This window comes from Portunus trituberculatus, chromosome 42 (genome assembly GCF_017591435.1).
Source record: "Portunus trituberculatus isolate SZX2019 chromosome 42, ASM1759143v1, whole genome shotgun sequence".
NCBI lineage: Eukaryota > Metazoa > Arthropoda > Malacostraca > Decapoda > Portunidae > Portunus > Portunus trituberculatus.
In genome coordinates this window covers 2,700,001-2,717,500 of record NC_059296.1, presented here as the reverse complement: position 1 = coordinate 2,717,500, position 17,500 = coordinate 2,700,001, and the positions used below count along the sequence as shown (strand labels likewise).

The 17,500-nt window shown below is 35.8% G+C and overlaps 1 protein-coding gene across 1 annotated transcript in view; it reads left to right on the top strand.

Moving 5' to 3' along the window:
• Positions 1–17,500, top strand: part of LOC123517735 (oxysterol-binding protein-related protein 3-like) — a 53,207-nt gene that overhangs the window by 27,325 nt on the left and 8,382 nt on the right. Inside the window, 6 exon segments of the mRNA XM_045278139.1 lie at positions 7,725–7,745; positions 9,097–9,254; positions 12,407–12,619; positions 13,162–13,279; positions 13,420–13,604; positions 15,205–15,476. Of these exon segments, the coding sequence (XP_045134074.1) occupies positions 7,725–7,745; positions 9,097–9,254; positions 12,407–12,619; positions 13,162–13,279; positions 13,420–13,604; positions 15,205–15,476 (967 nt within the window).

Here is a 17,500-nt window from a genome sequence, read left to right as displayed (position 1 = left end):
GAGAAGTCAATTTTCAGTGGCTTTGCTTTTCATTAGAAGGCACATATTCTTATACACAAACAGTCTTAGATTATGAAAAAAGGAAGGTGAAATAATGCTAAAAGAGAGCTGAATATTTTCATTACATATAGTTAGTGCCAAACGACTTTAGAACTCCCAGTGATATGGGTGTTGTTTTCTTCAGACTGGCAATTCACATGTTTCAGTTTGGAAAAATTGCTCAGGAGGAAATAACTACCTGGCAACTACATCAGCTCCATTTTATAAAGCTTAGAATAATGGATTCTGTATTCAACACATTGACACAAGGAAAAGGTAACACACTAACACATATGAAGGCGGTGGCATAGTGGATAAGGTGGTGAGCATGGGATCAGGCAAACATCCATGCGTAGGTTCGAATCCCACCATGTGCTGTCTTTAAACTTCATCTTTTGTTGAATGGTTTAAAGTTACCTACATGTCACCATGATACCCAGGTTCTAAGTGATGTTATTGCCTTACACCAAAGATGTGCTTGGGTGGTGATATGGGCCCTAATATGGGTATCAATATAAATAAAACTGCCTGTGTTGGTAATGGGTGGAAGCTGAACAACGCTTCCCATACTTTTCAAGTATACCTACAGGCGCTATAGGCTATGAAAAAAAAAAAATCAAATGATCGAATTTCATAGGAATGTTGAAACAAATAGAAATGTAAACTTTATAACTGATACCACTGAAAAGATTGAGTGCATTGGTCAAGAAGTAGGGCAGCAAGGGATGTAAAGCTATGCCTCATTATAAACATGACTAGTCACAAAAGATAACTTCCTTATGTAAATGTCAAACACTGAATACATTGTTCTATGCTTTGAAAACATGAGGCACGTTATACAAGAGGGGAATGACCCTCAAATCTGGAGGTTTTGAGTTATAGGCAGAAACTTGTTATAGTGTGTGATTATCATGTGGAAATCCAACTATCCTGAGGGTTAAACTAAGGCCTAAAGTGAACTGATTTGGGCCATAGTGTGGATCAAACTAATTCCTGTAAGCAAGAGAGGGACAAACCCCATGTATGCTGGGACATGCATGGCCCAATTAAAACAGAGCATTTAGCCACGGTCCCATGTTTGGCCAATCACAATCCATCCTGGTGTGTTATTGTTGTCATTCTCCCACCACATGTGACACATCACCACCATACTAGCCTCTGCCTTCACCACACACGCTACTCTCCTGATTCTCAGTACTATTTCGATGTTTATAAAAAAATGTCATCATCCAACAATGAACATATATGTATATTCGCCAGCCCCTGTAGTGCCTCAACCTGACGCTTATATGGATATCTGGCGTGCTGAACCCCAGTAAAAGAGGAAAGAAGACTAGTAGATAGTTCCTGTCATCAAGAGTTACAGTAGTATACTATTCCATCACCACAATGACCACCAACCTTGTTCATTGGTGGAAGGATGGGGAATAAATCTCCAGCCAACACTTAATATTGGGTTGGATTGGGATTTATTGGATTGGTAAATCTATTAAGGGAACATAAAGACATTGTTCCTGATAATGAACATAAATGTCTCGGGCCAACATAAAGGATGAGAATAAACCCTAACACATCATTTTTAACATAATGCCCCTTATACCATACATGCTTTATAAAAATGCAGAGTAGGGGGTGAATGAAATTACGACCATAGCCAAAAGTAAAATAGGAATTACAGTGTTAAAAACCACATGGCATGACAGAACTGCCCTAGAACTTTCATTTGATGCATAATAGTAATACATTTTGACCATTTTCAGTGTAGTAATCAATGATGAACTTTGAATACAATTATCTCAATGGTAGGGTTGTGTCGGTTGTCTCTCTCACATACCATGTCTCATATGAGAGGCTAATGTAGATTGCTATGTATTATTTTTTTCTGGGTGGAGCAAGTTGCCAGTTTGTGGAATGTGACGCTTGTGTCAACAGGAGTTCTAAAATCATTTGGCATTAGCTATGCATAATGTTACTTTGATTGCACACCAGAAGAAAAATTATAATGCTTCAGTTATGGAAAGGCTAGCTCAGTACCAAGAATGAATATTCATGTCCTTATAATCTATTTTAATCATTTAAGAATTCAACATGTGAATTTAGGAAAACCATGATTATGTTCTCATCTTACAAAGAGGATGAATGGATCTTGAGGAATGGATGCATGAGTGAGTGAATGAACTAGTGATGAGTGAATCTTTATGAGAATGGATTAATGAGTGACTGTAGGAGCTTTGCCAGCTTCATGTCATAAAGAAAACATCTTTCAAGCAAAGCTCACAGCACTAGTGATGTTAAACCTCAGGGACATACCCAAGGTGAAGAAACAGTGAGAATGAGAGGTGCAGAAGTTGGAAGGGAATTATGATAAAAAATAAAAGAGGTAGCAGTAGATGTAAAGATTGTGAGCCCCAGGTCCTTTCATTCGTGGTTGTTAAAGTTTTGATGCTGTTTAGTGTATCAGAGTTGGCAGGTTTGACCATGCTCATTGAGCCCATATTTAGCAGTACTGTAATACCTGTATTACTGCTCTGAGAAATATAAACTGTTTGTAGGTAGTTTGCTTTGTTAGAAATCATCATTTGATAATCTCAAAGAAGTACCTACTGTACACTTGCTTTGCTTCAGTGTGTAGAAAAGTGTTCATTGCTGCAGTTTCAAAACGTGTAGCTTCATAGTGACTTTTCCAACAGGATATTATTCATAAAATTCTGCTCAAGGAATCTTTATTTTACTCTTGTAGATATTATGATGTACTAGTAACTAGTGACCTATTTTTTACATGAGATTAATTTATTGGCTTCCCAGAATTATTTCCTTAAAATAAGATGAAAATTAAACAATCTTTGTTTGGCAATTTGTGATTTAATGATGAAAAATATTATAATTTTAATTAGAAGTAAAGAAAACATCCAATTGAAAAGCAGTTACCTTTTTTTTATATAGTGACTTTTGTTTCAAGAATCAGCTGTTTATCACCTAACCCTGTCATTATCAGCACCTAGTGTATATTCTGGTGGCTTGTGAAAGCTAATATGATTCTTAATATGAATTTAAATGAAGGATATTCTTAGCTATCAGATCTCCATTCCACTGTACTAGTGATAGTGAAAGAAATTGTCAAAGAAGACTTTTGTTGCCTCTTGATTGGCAGGCATCACTTAAAGATTATCACTATTTGTAAATTAATTATTTCAATAGAAACTTAATACCATCCATTTTGTATAAGTGGTACACACACACACACACACACACACACACACACACACACACACACACACACACACACACACACACACATTGTCGAAAAATGTAAGGAGCAACCAAAATTGTTCTATAGATTCATAAATGGAAAAATTAGACAAAGAGAAACAATAGAAAGGTTAAAAGGAGAGAACGGGATGGTGGAAGACCCAAAAATTATGGCAGAACTATTAAATAATAAATTCCAGGAGGTCTTTACTAAGGAATCTAAATTTGAAAGGCCACAGGGTAATAGAGAGACAGTCTATATGAAAGAGATTAAAGTAACCAAGCTTGAAATAAAAGAGTTAATGAAGGAACTGGATGAAGAGAAGGCAATGGGACCAGATGAAGTCTCAGGCAGAATACTGAAAGAATGTAGGGAAGAACTAGCAAGTCCTATATACAACATCATAAAATGCTCAATAGAAAATGGAACAGTACCAGTAGAATGGAAAAGAGCTGAGGTGGTTCCCATATATAAGAGTGGAAGGAAGGAAGAACCTTTAAATTACAGACCGGTATCACTAACTAGTGTAATATGCAAGATGTGTGAAAGAATAATAAAGAAACAATGGATCGAGTTCCTTGAAGACAACAAATTAATATCAAATAGCCAATTTGGTTTTAGAAAAGACGGTCTTGTGTAACTAATTTATTGAGTTTCTATTCTAGAATAGTTGATAGAGTACAAGAGAGAGAGGATGGGTTGACTGTATTTATTTGGATTTAAAAAGGCGTTTGACAAAGTGCCACATGCAAGATTACTATGGAAGTTAGAGGAGAAGGGTGGCTTAAAAGGAAGCACATTGAGATGGATAGAAAATTGTTTGAGGGGGGAGAGAAATAAGGACAGTAGTTAAAGATATGAAGTCCAAGTGGAGAGCAGTAGAAAGCGGAGTGCCACAAGGGTCAGTATTGGCACCAATACTTTTCCTCATTTATATTAACGACATGCCAGAAGGAGTGAACAGCTACATAAATCTGTTTGCAGATGATACGAAACTGTGCAGAGTCATAAAGCATAAAGAGGATTGTGAAATACTGCAAGAAGACCTAAATAAGATATGGGAATGGAGCAAAAAGTGGAAAATGGAATTCAATGTGAACAAAAGCCATGTCATGGAAATGGGAAAGAGTGAAAGACGACCCGTGGGAATCTATAAGATGGGAGGTGGAGTAGAACTGGAGAAAGTAAAAAAGGAAAAGGACGATGGAAGAAAACAATCAACCAGTAAGCCATATTGATAGAATTTTTAGAGAAACATATAATTTGCTAAAGAATATTGGAGTAGCATTTCACCACATGGACAAAGAAATGATGAAGAAATTGATAAGTACTATAATAAGACCCAGATTGGAATATGCAGTAGTGTGGACCCCTTATAAAAAGAAACACATAAGGAAATTGGAGAGACTACAAAAAATGGCTACAAGAATGGTTCCAGAATTTGAAGGGATGATATATGAGGAGAGACTAAAGGCTATGGATCTACCAACCCTGGAACAAAGAAGGGAGAGAGGAGACCTGATACAAGTTTTTAAATTGATCAACGGAATGGACCAAGTGGATAATGAGAAACTGATCCTGAGAGAAGAATATGACATTCAAAGCACAAAATCGCATAGTAAAAAGCTGAGAAAAGGAAGATGTCTGAGAGATGTTAAAAAATATAGTTTCCCGCAAAGATGTATTGAGACGTGGAACAGTTTAAATGAAGAAGTAGTGTCTGCAACGAGTGTGCATACTTTTAAAGCAAGATTGGATAAGTGTAGATATGGAGACGGGGCCAAACGAGCATAAAGCCCAGGCCCTGTAAAACTACAACTAGGTAAATACACACGAAACAGTACATGTATATTCACAAACAATTTAGTCACTACAATAGACTACTGCTTAGCTATATTCTTGCAATATGCCTCTGGCATAAGCAATTGGTGTGCAGCTAATCAGTTCATGATGGACTGTTAAACTAAGTATAAACACATTAGTATTAGTAATAATCTATTGGCATGTCTGTTCTTCCTAAAAGCTTGGATATTTTTATCTCCCATGTGACAGGAAATTAATCCTCATGAAATAGTAAAAAAATAAAGTAGGTGAAATATTGATGATGCAGTCAATTGTTTCATCAAGCTCATAACAAAGCAAGAATGGAAAGGGTTTGTGTGACTTATAAAGTCAAATACCCATTGTTTTTTTTTTTTTTCTCTCTCTCTCTCTCTCTCTCTCTCTCTCTCTCTCTCTCTCTCTCTCTCTCTCTCTCTCTCTCTCTCTCTCTCTCTCTCTCTCTCTCTCTCTCTCTCTCTCTCTCTCTCTCTCTCTCTCTCTCTCTCCGGACAGAGGCTTTTCAGTTCTTCTCTTGGTTTGTGTTCCATTTACAGATGTAAGAATAGCATGGGAATTAAAGTTTAGAGGAATAGACCATAAAAGTCTCTCTTTTTTATGTCAGTAGTTATCTGCTTAAAAGTGGTTCCTTGTTATTTGTTAAGTCCACTCATATCTTTACTTTCCTTAGTCAGTCCTTTATGTACTATTGTGCTCTCTGTTGCATCCACTGATCAGTTTTGTGATTATTATTATTTTACCTTCTTTTCTTGTTCAGAGCATCTTTCCTTTGATAACATTTAAACATGAGTTATCACTCAGCATAATTCACACTATTGATCAATTTCCCGTGCTACCTCTTTCCATTTGTCTTCAGTAGCAATTTACTTGAGTGGAAATTTTCACCTGTACCCAAATTTTTTTTTTTTTTTTTTTTTTTTTTTTTTTTTTCTTTTTCTTTTTTTTTTTCTTAATTTTCTTCCAGTTATGAGGAAAAGTAAGAAAAGCTCTTCATTTCTTCCTATTATTTGAATGAGACTTATTTCATGTGTTTATTGATGTGATACAAACATTTGAAATATGATTTTAAAAAAGTATTCTGCATTTGATTAACTGGTTACCAACTGGACAAATGAATAACTTTACTGTGCTGAAAATTAATCTTTGGGCCTCTTTAGATGACATAGCTCTTGAGTATACTGCATAAACACATTTATTTATGTGTGAATATGGCATAATATCCCATGTCTTCCAGTGTTTTAGGTACATACTGATTTACTGGCTCCTGTGATCCCAAAACCTTACCAAATTTACCTTCAGTAATTCATTAACAGGTCTTTGAACCCACTTCTTACGATGATGGCATTCACATCCTTTATATTTGTTGTGAAACAAAGTAAGTCCATTTGATTTATCTATGATGATCCTTCATGATACTGACTATTCACATCACAAGGACGTTGTTCTCATATTGTGGATGCTCTCTGATCAAAATTTAGTACTAATTTGGATTAGGATGCTGCATGCCCCTATTATATATAGTGGCTTTGTACACAAGCTTGATATCTGTAAAGAATTGAGTAAATATATCTGATTGCAATTATTTTTGCAGACTTTACTTTTGTTGTGTTTGTATGTACATATCATTGTTCTTGCATTCCATTTAATATCTCAATAAAAAATAGCAGTACATATTAGGCTACTCCGGTTTATTACTACATAGCGGTGCTGCTTGCAGCGTGTATATCAAGTATTTGTTACTGAAACAGGTCTGTAGCTGTTCAGTAAACAATGTTTGATGGTTGTACAAATTCCAAGTCATCTTTTGTGATAGTGATCAAAATAAAGGTGATGGTGATGGTGATTGCCAGTAAATCAATGGTACATTTTAGTTATGTGTCCAGGCAAGCAACTTGGTGCTATTCTTCATTGACTTGTTTAATGGACTCATTATATAATTGTCTTTAATACAGTTGACTATGTATTGCAAGTATTTAGTTTGTTTGTCGAGGTTGCTTGATTTATTTCCTTTAGAACTATTCTTAGATATTGTTTCCTCTCAAATCTGTATCAAAGAAGTAGAAACAGTGCAGTGGAAGTATGTACATCAACTTAGAGAAGATTACACACTCAGTGCTCTGATTTCTGGCTGATTCCTATTTCTCATACATAGGTTGCTCTCTCATGTAGTTAAAAGATTTGCTCACACCCTACAAAAAGAAAAAAAGAAGGAATAGTAATGAATGTTCTCATGTTGCAAGGGGAAGCTATGATAGTTGCATAATTGAAGAACTTATGACAAAGACTTTTCAAAGGCAGCATAGAGTACAAGAGGTAAAGAGGGTGATGGCATAGTGCTGTGAGTCTGTCTTCCTGTTTAGTCTTTAGTGCCTCGTGGCCAGTCTGAAATGTCTTGTATGGTGCATAGAAGAGCAATTTGTCTAGAAAGTGACAGGCTATAGTTGTACAAAAAAATGACAATAAGCAATAAAACCAAGGTACTCTTATTGTATTCTGATCCTTGATTGTTGATGAAACTTAGGAAAAATTACTAGATAGTCAATACCACTTCTCAGTAATAGCAATACTTTTCATCATGTTCTCCTGTTCTCTATAGTGGCTGACAGTGAGGATGTCAGTAAGTGTGCTTAGCCATGACTTCTGTAGTAGCTTTGCCTAATCAATATTGTATCTGTTGCAGCTATTGTAGCTTATTTTTATTTATTTATTTATTTATTTATTTATTTATTTTTTATTTATTTATTTATTTATTTATTTTTTTTTTTGCATTATTTAATTGTAAGTGTTGATTATTATTTTGTTTTTATGTTTTATTTTTCTATTAATTGATGTAAAGTTTTCTGGAAGACACTGCTCTATCACAAAAGGTGTTGCCAGACATTCACCTAAAATATCTAACACTTTCTGCACCACTACTCACTTGGCTGGTTATCAATATCTGGTATGTATAATATTAGAAATCAATAACAGGAATCTTTCAAAACCATACTAGTGCTGGACAATTCAAAATATTGATAAGTGCAATGGTCTGTTAAAAAAAAAAAAATTATAAAAGCATATTTACTGAAATATCTTACACCATTAAAATGTAGTGTTTACTACTAGATTGTTCTGATTTCTAATGTCATGTTTTATAAATTCTCCATCAGTACTAAAGTACTAGTGAGAGAGTAGATCAAAGGTTCAGCATTGGGTTATATATTATTCATATTTTCCCAACACAGTACTAATGCAACAACCACTTTCTTATTTGACACAGCATTTGCATACCTAAAAGCATGATCTAATTTTGTGCAAAGATTTTAATTTCCATGAGTATTGGTTTAATACATTTTGTTTGTACTATTATCACAAAGTACTACTTGAGGTTTAAGGTTTTTCTTTTTTTGTCTTTTCAGAATTCCTTATATTCCATTCCACTTAATTAAAAAAAAAAAAAGAAGTTTATGGAAAGAGAGGTGTATATTTGTAGAAATAGATGTTTGGCTTGTGGTTGTAAAAAAGTACAGTAATGTTATAACTTGTCTCATAGCATCATAACTGGCAAGCATACATATACTGCTTATTTTTTGTAAATTTTACTCATAATGATGATTACAGTTGATTATTATATGGTAATTATATTAAAATTTAGTTTGTTGCATATAGTGACTTTCTGCAAATTTTATGTAGTAACAGTTTGCAATAATGATAGTGAATAGTACTAGCTGATTTTGTAATTGAAGAATAACATGTAGACATTTAAATGTATAAAATTTTAATATATTGTCTTAAAATTTCCATAATCAAATATGTTTCAAAGTTTTCATGCAGTGAAAATTGTTTGTTTCAGTTTTTCAACATAAACATAATTGTCTTTAATCCTGATACCTGAATATTTCATTCTCCCTTGATACACATCAGGTACCTGAGTCAGTACTGCTATTAATGATGCACAACTCTACTCCACAGCTGCCGAGATTGAGGAGGATGGAAGTGCTTCACTGGCAGACGGACACGTCTGCCAGCCCCAAAACCCCTCACTGAGGACTTCTCTGTTTGGAATTTTCTTTACAAGAACATTGGGAAGGATTTGTCCAAAGTGTCCATGCCAGTTACCCTTAACGAGCCTCTCAACTTGCTTCAGGTGTGTATCACTATCATAGTAGATAACAATTTTCTCTCTTTATTTTGTTTAGCGTAGTTTATCTCATATTGTTGTTAGCATTTTCATTGTCTTGTTCATCTCATTTGGCCATTCTCCAGTAAAGACCTTAACCCCTTCCTGGCGGCAGGGCAGGTGTGTGTATAGTGTTCCCTCACTATTTCATGGTTCGACTTTCGCGGCTTCACTGTTTTGCGGTTTTTATACATACTCGTAGATACATTCTGTGGATTTTTCGCTATATCATGGGGTCCTTGGCGTCACTTACAAATACTGTACGTACAGTAATTCGGTAAGTTGGTGTGTAATAACGACGACAATGTACAATACTATGTACGTAAAGTACTGTACATGTATTGTTTGTATACATATACAGTGTTCCCCCCGCCACTTCGCGGTTCACGATAAAAATGAAAAAATGCAGCCATATTGCGGAAAAACACGTTGTTTCATGTTGATGCATGAAAGAGGTTTCCCAGCATGCCAAACAAAGAAATGAGTTGACTTAGAGGCTTTGTACATACCCACGGCCACTCATACAGGGCAGGGCGCGTGATCAGTTCCTGGCGTGAGATTGACCAATGAGAGCACGAGTGGATTTATCCCATGAGCTGACTGGCTGCGCATCATCGCAGCCTCACCCAACATCTTCCCTTGTTTCCAAGGCCCATAGAACAGCAGAAGGTCGACCTACGCGCAGCTCTAAGGGGAAAAGGGGGGGCTAGTGACGTCAGTGGGTTCACCAACAGAGAAGCTTCCTCCCGGGACTTGTCTTTTTTGCATGGAAACCTCACGCTCTCCCTCTGCCCGCTGAGCAAATCATACTGACTTGGCACAGGTAATAAGTTTTATGAAGGCTTCTCCTGCCAGGTCTCTCTCTCTCTCTCTCTCTCTCTCTCTCTCTCTCTCTCTCTCTCTCTCTCTCTCTCTCTCTCTCTCTCTCTCTCTCTCTCTCTCTCTCTCTCTCTCTCTCTCTCTCTCTCTCTCTCTCTCTCTCTCTCTCTCTCTCTCTCTCTCTCTCTCTCTCTCTCTCTCCTGTCAGAGCACTCTTTTTTTCTCTCTTTGACCATTGTATCATTATCATATTTAATGATATCAATACTCTTGCTGTTATTGATAATTATTATTATTATTACTATTATTAAACTTTTGCTCTTATTATTATTAATATTAATATAGTGTTGCTGTTTTCGTTGTTATTATTATTATTATTATTATTATTATTATTTTATTATTATTATTATTATTATATATTACTATTTCATTTTTACGTTACATATATAACTGAGGCAATTTATATCTACACAAGTAACTGAATGGGGACCTCTCAATAACTAAACATCAGAAATTTACTAATGTAATAGACTAATGTGCAAAATTACCAGGAAAAAAATAATAATGGTTTTCATTTATCAGATACTACATACTACATATTATATACTACTGATAATTAAAACAGTCACACACTGCACTGCACTGTGACTGATGTTGGTGCAGAATAGAGAGAATGTGAGAGAGAGAAGCATGTCAACACCTACTCAGCAGCTTGTTAACTGAACCAACATCCCCACTCAAACCACTTGTGAACCCGCTGACGTCACGGACGCACATATCAGACACATTTTGAACGCCTCGTAGGTTGACCTTCTATTCCATGGGCCTTGGTTGTATCTTGCCAGTCTCGTCCAGGCTGTTGACTGTCTCGCATACTGTATCTTAGTGTTGTGTTCGCGATAACTTTTTTTTGTTTAAGTAGTGATTCGTTAAGCCCTTACAATGTCGCCTAAGTGCTGTGCCCCTGCGAAAGCTTCCTCTAGTTAGCCCAAGGGGAAGAGAAAGATGATGACCATCAGTGAAAAAGTGAAACTTTTGGATGTGATCAAAGAGGGCAGAAGAGAGTGAGTGTTACATATCGTATAAGAGGAGGGGAGAGAGAGAGAGAGAGTAAATGTATAACTACTATATCAGGTTTTATATTCAAATAGATTTAAGTAGAATACTGTAAACACTGTTTACATATTTTAAACATTCTGGTACCCATATACACATACACGAAAATTCCTATGGGGGGCAAATCCTAATTCGCTGTTTTTCACCTTTCTGGGGGTTCTGGTATTCATTAACCACGATAAACGAAGGATCACTGTACTACCAAAATAAAAAATTTTCTCTATATAGACTCTACCGACTTTCATCCATATGTGTATATATAGTTTCCAGCAAATGGGCATTTGAGATTGACCTCTATATATATAGACTCTGCTGCAAAACTGAACAAACAATTGAATCTATTTATAGACTCTGCTGCAACATTAAACAAGTGACATCTATATATAGACTCTGCTACAAAACTGAATAAACAATTAAATCTATATGTAGGTGTTATTTGTGTTTGATTGATGATAATGTATGTCAATATGAATGTTTGGAGGTACTTGCATCTAGGATTTCTGACATGGATGTAATATACTTCCACTTTTCTTCATATTTTTTCAAGTACATACTTGTTTTGTACCTTATAATTTCTAAGGCAATGCTGCTGGTATGTGGTACAGTTCTTTATCCTTGACATGATAGACTAATAAAAAAAGAAAGTAGAAAAATGCAAAAATTTCCTATATTAGCTTATATGTGTAGCACACCCCCCACTGACATAGCACAAGCAGTGACTGGCCTTGAGAGGCAATGTTGGCAAGTGTTTGAGTATTTGAGATGCAAAATAATGATTTATTTTATGAAATTTGTTACTTGTGAGGAATCGTCTATATATAGACCATGCTACAACTTAGTGTGGTAGAATCAAAACAAACGTCTATATAGACAATCCGACAGAAAGTCCCAATTTCAAAACATCTATATATAGATCCTCCGCCAAGAAGGGGTTAATGTCCAACAATTCGATGAAACTTAATGTTCATGGACTTACTTGTTCATCCACAGGTTTTTTATTAGCACAGTTACACCTTTCAGAACTATCAGAATTTTGTTCTTATTGCTCATGATTTTTTTTAATACATTTTGCACCAAAAAATAGATTAATGGAAGATAAACAATTGCTTTACCATTATTTATTACCATTTTGATTAATCAATTTTATTTTTATTCTATTTTAAACAATGTCTGTTTTTGTATAGCGAATGTGTGAGGAACTGGAGTACAGTGAGCTCCTGGACAAAGCTGCTGGGCTGGAGGATGCTGGTGAACGTATGGTATTGGTGGCAAGCTTTGCTGTGTCTGCTTATGCCTCCTCAATATATCGTGCAGCTCACAAGCCTTTCAACCCACTTCTTGGTGAAACTTATGAGAGTATCAGAGAAGATAAAGGCTTCAGATTTGTTGCAGAACAGGTAAAGTATTTCATGTCTAGTTCAACGTAGGCTTTTCCCAGTAGATAAAAACATATCTTTGTACAGATTACCTCCGTTGAACTTTAGATTATGAGCTGAAACTGAAGTTTCACTGATTTGTATCAATGATGCACTTCCCAGTGTACATTTTTTTAAAGTAAAGAAAACTGCATTTACATAATTAGGTAATATTTATCAATTATAAAAAAAAAAAGGAAAAACAAAATGAAAAGTAATGAGTACTGGTTGTTTGTCTCTCTGCTACAAATTCAAATTTGTGGCTATCATGTTCAGTACATAGTTATAAACATCTTATTTATCAGTTAACTAAAGAATAAAATAAAAAAAGTCTTGTACACAATGTATTTAAAATTGAATTAGGTATTTATATTTGCTATAGTTTATTTTTGTTATTGCCAATTTGTAATAGATCCTCACCAGCAACTTGTGGAAGTTTCTTCATGGCTGTTACTTGTAGACTTCCCTGATGGGAGCAGGCAGTAATGATCTTAACAATCATAAGTTTGGTTAACTGTTTTCAGGTGAGCCATCATCCTCCAGTTAGTGCTTGTTATGCCAAGAGCCATAATTTCACATTCTGGCAAGATGTGCGTATCAAGACTAAGTTCTGGGGCAGATCCTTGGAGTTTCAGCCCACAGGCAAGCCATTTACTTTTTTCATTCATTCATGAAAATATGTTTATTCTCAGTAACTTTTCTGTCAGCTTTGTGTTACCATTGGTATTTTATGAAATAAAGTTTTAGTTAAATGAGAAATTTTCATCATCTTCCATGTGCAGGTAAGGTACACTTGACACTGCGGGAGACAGAAGACTCTACCGTGGAGGATCACTATGAATGGAACAAAGTAACTACTTGTGTCCATAACCTATTTGGTGGTGGGCAGCGGTGGGTGGATCAGTATGGGGAGATGATGATCAAGAATGCCAACAAAGGCCTGACTTGCAAACTGTCCTTTGTACGGGTGAGTTAGGCGTTTTACCACACCTACATCCAACCGTAAGATATTAATGATCTTCCAGGATACAATTTTTTCTTGCTTTAGTCATTCTTAAGTTATAAAGTTCAGAAGAATTGACTATGGTGTACTCTGAAAATATTTGAAAATAATAATTTAGTCATAATGGTTTGATAAGACCTTGTGTTCGAGATATATTGTTGAATGGTGAATATTTCTTCTCCAAGAAATTTAAATACCCCTTTTGCATGACTATTTGATTGCAGTCAGGTTGGCATGTCATATTGTAATTAATTCAGTTGATAGTTTTATGAATTTTCTTTATAAATGAAAAATAATCACATACCAATACGCTCATATTTCTGACAACTATTTCGGGTGTATGCATACGTGAGAAGTAAGTTACTATGCACTACCACAGTTAGCCAGGCATGTAGAAGTATGTTTGTGGTGCTCTTTATTCTTCTATCTTTTACCTAGGATCTTTTTGTACATTAAGAACTTTCCCAAGAGATCAGGCTTAAGTAAAAAGGCATGTGGAACATAATGCAAGAAGGCAGCTCATGCCAGACAAGAATCATAGCTTCAGGCTTGAGAACAGCTGATGGCTGATTTATCATATTTACTATCAGCCAACTTGTCACCACCTATCTCATTAACTGCTTCATATCTTCTTTTGCCTTGATTAACACAGTCAAGTTTACCACCCAGGTAACAATTCTGGAACAGCTTTAGCTATTACTGTGATCACTAACATTACCATGTTTAGGACAAATGTAGAGATAAATAAAGGAATTCAGTGCAAAGAGAACATGAAAATTAAAGTGATGAAACTCAAGAAGAGAAAATTAGTGTGAGTGCCTGCAGTGGCTACAAGCTAGACAGATTTTACTTAGATCAAACATGTCATCACAAGTGAAGGGGCACCTCATCTTGTCCTGAAATTAATGATATCCATAGGATGGGAGGTTGGACTAACCCTGAGATGTGAAACATAATTTTGAGACATATAGGAGTGAAATATAGGCTGCTTAGTTAAAAAATAGCCTTTTGATCAGTCACAGTCACAAACTGTTCATCATATGGTATATGTCTTAGTTCGTGGGTCAAGTGATGCCTGCTGGGCAGAAATTAGCCAATAAGCATGCCAATACACACCACTGGTGCATACTCATCAGTAAAAGTGCAGGAACCTTTAACAGAAATTATTAAAGTTCTTACAGCCTGAGCTGTGGCTTGCGACTTGCAGGTTAGATGAGGTTTTACTTTTATTTATTTATTTTATTTATTTATTTTTATTTATTTGTTTATTTATTTTATTTTATTTCAAGTTGTATTAGCTGAGTTATTAAGTACCAGTGTGCACATAATAAGAAAGTTGGGGTGAAATATATGAGAATAACAATAATATTTTGTGTAAATATTAGAAACTTTACAAGAAAAACAATTCACCTGAAATGTGATATGATAATGAGAATATTAGTACTGTATATACAATATGTAAAGAAATCTTTTGGGCCCTTAGGATATCCTAAAGTAATAATGAAGTTGTTCATTAAACAGCATTGATAATACTTAGCTGGTTTTATCCTTCTCTTCCCTCAAGGCTAGTTCATGGTCATCCAAAAGACATGAAGTATTTGGTACTGTAACCGACTCTACTGGCCATGTGCTGCACAATCTCTTTGGCAAATGGACTGAAGCATTGTACTGTGGCCATGCTCCCTCAGCCAGGGTTGTATGGCGGCCAGGCAGTATGCCAGAGGACTTCCATCTCTATTACGGCTTTACCAGGTTTGCCATGGAACTCAATGAATTAGATGAAGACCAAGCCAAGTATTTGCCATCTACAGACACAAGATTCAGACCAGACCAGAGGTGAGGTCTACCATTATATATTATGCAAAATTAAAATACTACCTTAGTGTATTTCGCTTACCGTTACTCTTGTACAGGTGTCCAAGCTTCTTCTTTCTTAAATTTCTTGCTACATGCACTCATGACTGCTGCATCTGTCTAGATATTCTGCTGCTCTTTAAACATCTTTTTACTTTCACTGACATATTTAGTCTTGTGTCTGGTACAAATATATACTTACCTCTTATGGAAGGGTTTCATTTCACATATATATATATATATATATATATATATATATATATATATATATATATATATATATATATATATATATATATATATATATATATACAGTAAAGTCCCGGGTTACGTCGGTCTCGAGTTACGTCAAACTCGTAGTTACGTCAGTCCACTATAAGGAAATTTAAGATTAAAAAAATTGAAAATTTATAAATCGTAAAGCGCAGGATTTATTGTTATTGTTGGTGGTTACCCGTCACACCACCCGCCTCACGCTTGAATACAATAACACCCTGCCTCAGTTCCACCACACCGTCGCCCCTGGCAAGAGTGTTATCCTACTTCTGCGTTTACTGACTCAAGTTCTTAGTATCTTGCTCAATGGCACCAAAGAGAAAACTTCTTAGTGACAGCAGTGATGCTAAGAAAAGGAAAACCATTACGCTACAAGAAAAAGAGGACGTAATTAAAGACATGAGAAGGGAGGCAGCAGCTGTGTGTGAGGGAGTGAAGAAGAAAATGGGAAGCCCGTTACCATGACAACGGGAGGTTGACGACCTTGAGGGCTCGCGCACCCATCACAACAATAACAACTCCGGAGCCTTCGCCTGGGCCACACGACACTCGCAGCTCACTTGCACCATCTGCGCCTGTCTGCTGATCCCTATTGCCCTTTCCTATTGCATTTCCTGCCCAGCTGCCCACGCTTCTACTCCCACCGCACTGCACTACGCTCCCAGCTGTCTGCCCTGGGCGTCACAACATTCGACCTGCCCACCCTCCTGGCGGCCTCAGGGCCACCCCTCTCGGCAACCTGCAGTCCTTCGCGTTCGTGGCCCTAATCAACAACAAAAACAAACTTGTGTTTCATATTCCTATATAGTTGTAAATAATATAACAATATAACCTTTAACTTACCTGAATGACCATAAACAATGATTGGTTGAAAACTCGATAATATGCTTTGAAATGTACAAAAACTCAAGTTACGTACAAAATCGACTTACGTCATGTTTCAGGAACGTAACTCTGACGTAAACCGAGACCTTACTGTATATATATATATTCACTTCCGAGTTTGAGACTGATAATAACCTCCCATTCCTAGATATAATGGTCATAAAGAATAATGGATCTCTTTCCACAGATGTTTTCAGGAAGGAAACTTATATGGGTTTGGGCTTAAATTTTGAGTCATTTGTCCCTTCCCTTTTCAAAATAAATTCCATCAAAACGTTACTACATAGAGCATACAATATTTGTAGTACTTGGCCCTTGTTCTATAATGAACTTGAAAGACTAAGACATTACTTTCATATTAATGGTTATTCCAAAGACCTAATAGAGAAACAAATTAAGAAGTTTATCACCAATAAATTTGTTACTGACAATTTTGTGGAGGATAAAACCAAAGAAGTTAGATACATTATATTACCCTTCTCAGGACAATTTAGTTACCATTTACGCAATACAATGTCTCATTTACTCAAGAAACATGTTCCGAGTGTTGATTTTAGATTTATTTATGTTGATAAAAATACCATAGGTTCTCTATTTAAATTTAAAGATGCTATTCCTACTCCTTTGTACTCAAAAATTGTATATTGTTTTAGATGTCTGGATTGTATGTCACAGTATATTGGTTTCACCTGTCGGAACCTAAAAATTCGAATGTCTGAGCACTTGGGAGTATCGTATAGAACAAATGCTCGTATCACTAAGCCTAGTTTCTCAAATATAAGAGAACACGCATTACAATGTAATCATGCATTTACTGATCAGGACTTCAACATAAAGTATAGGGC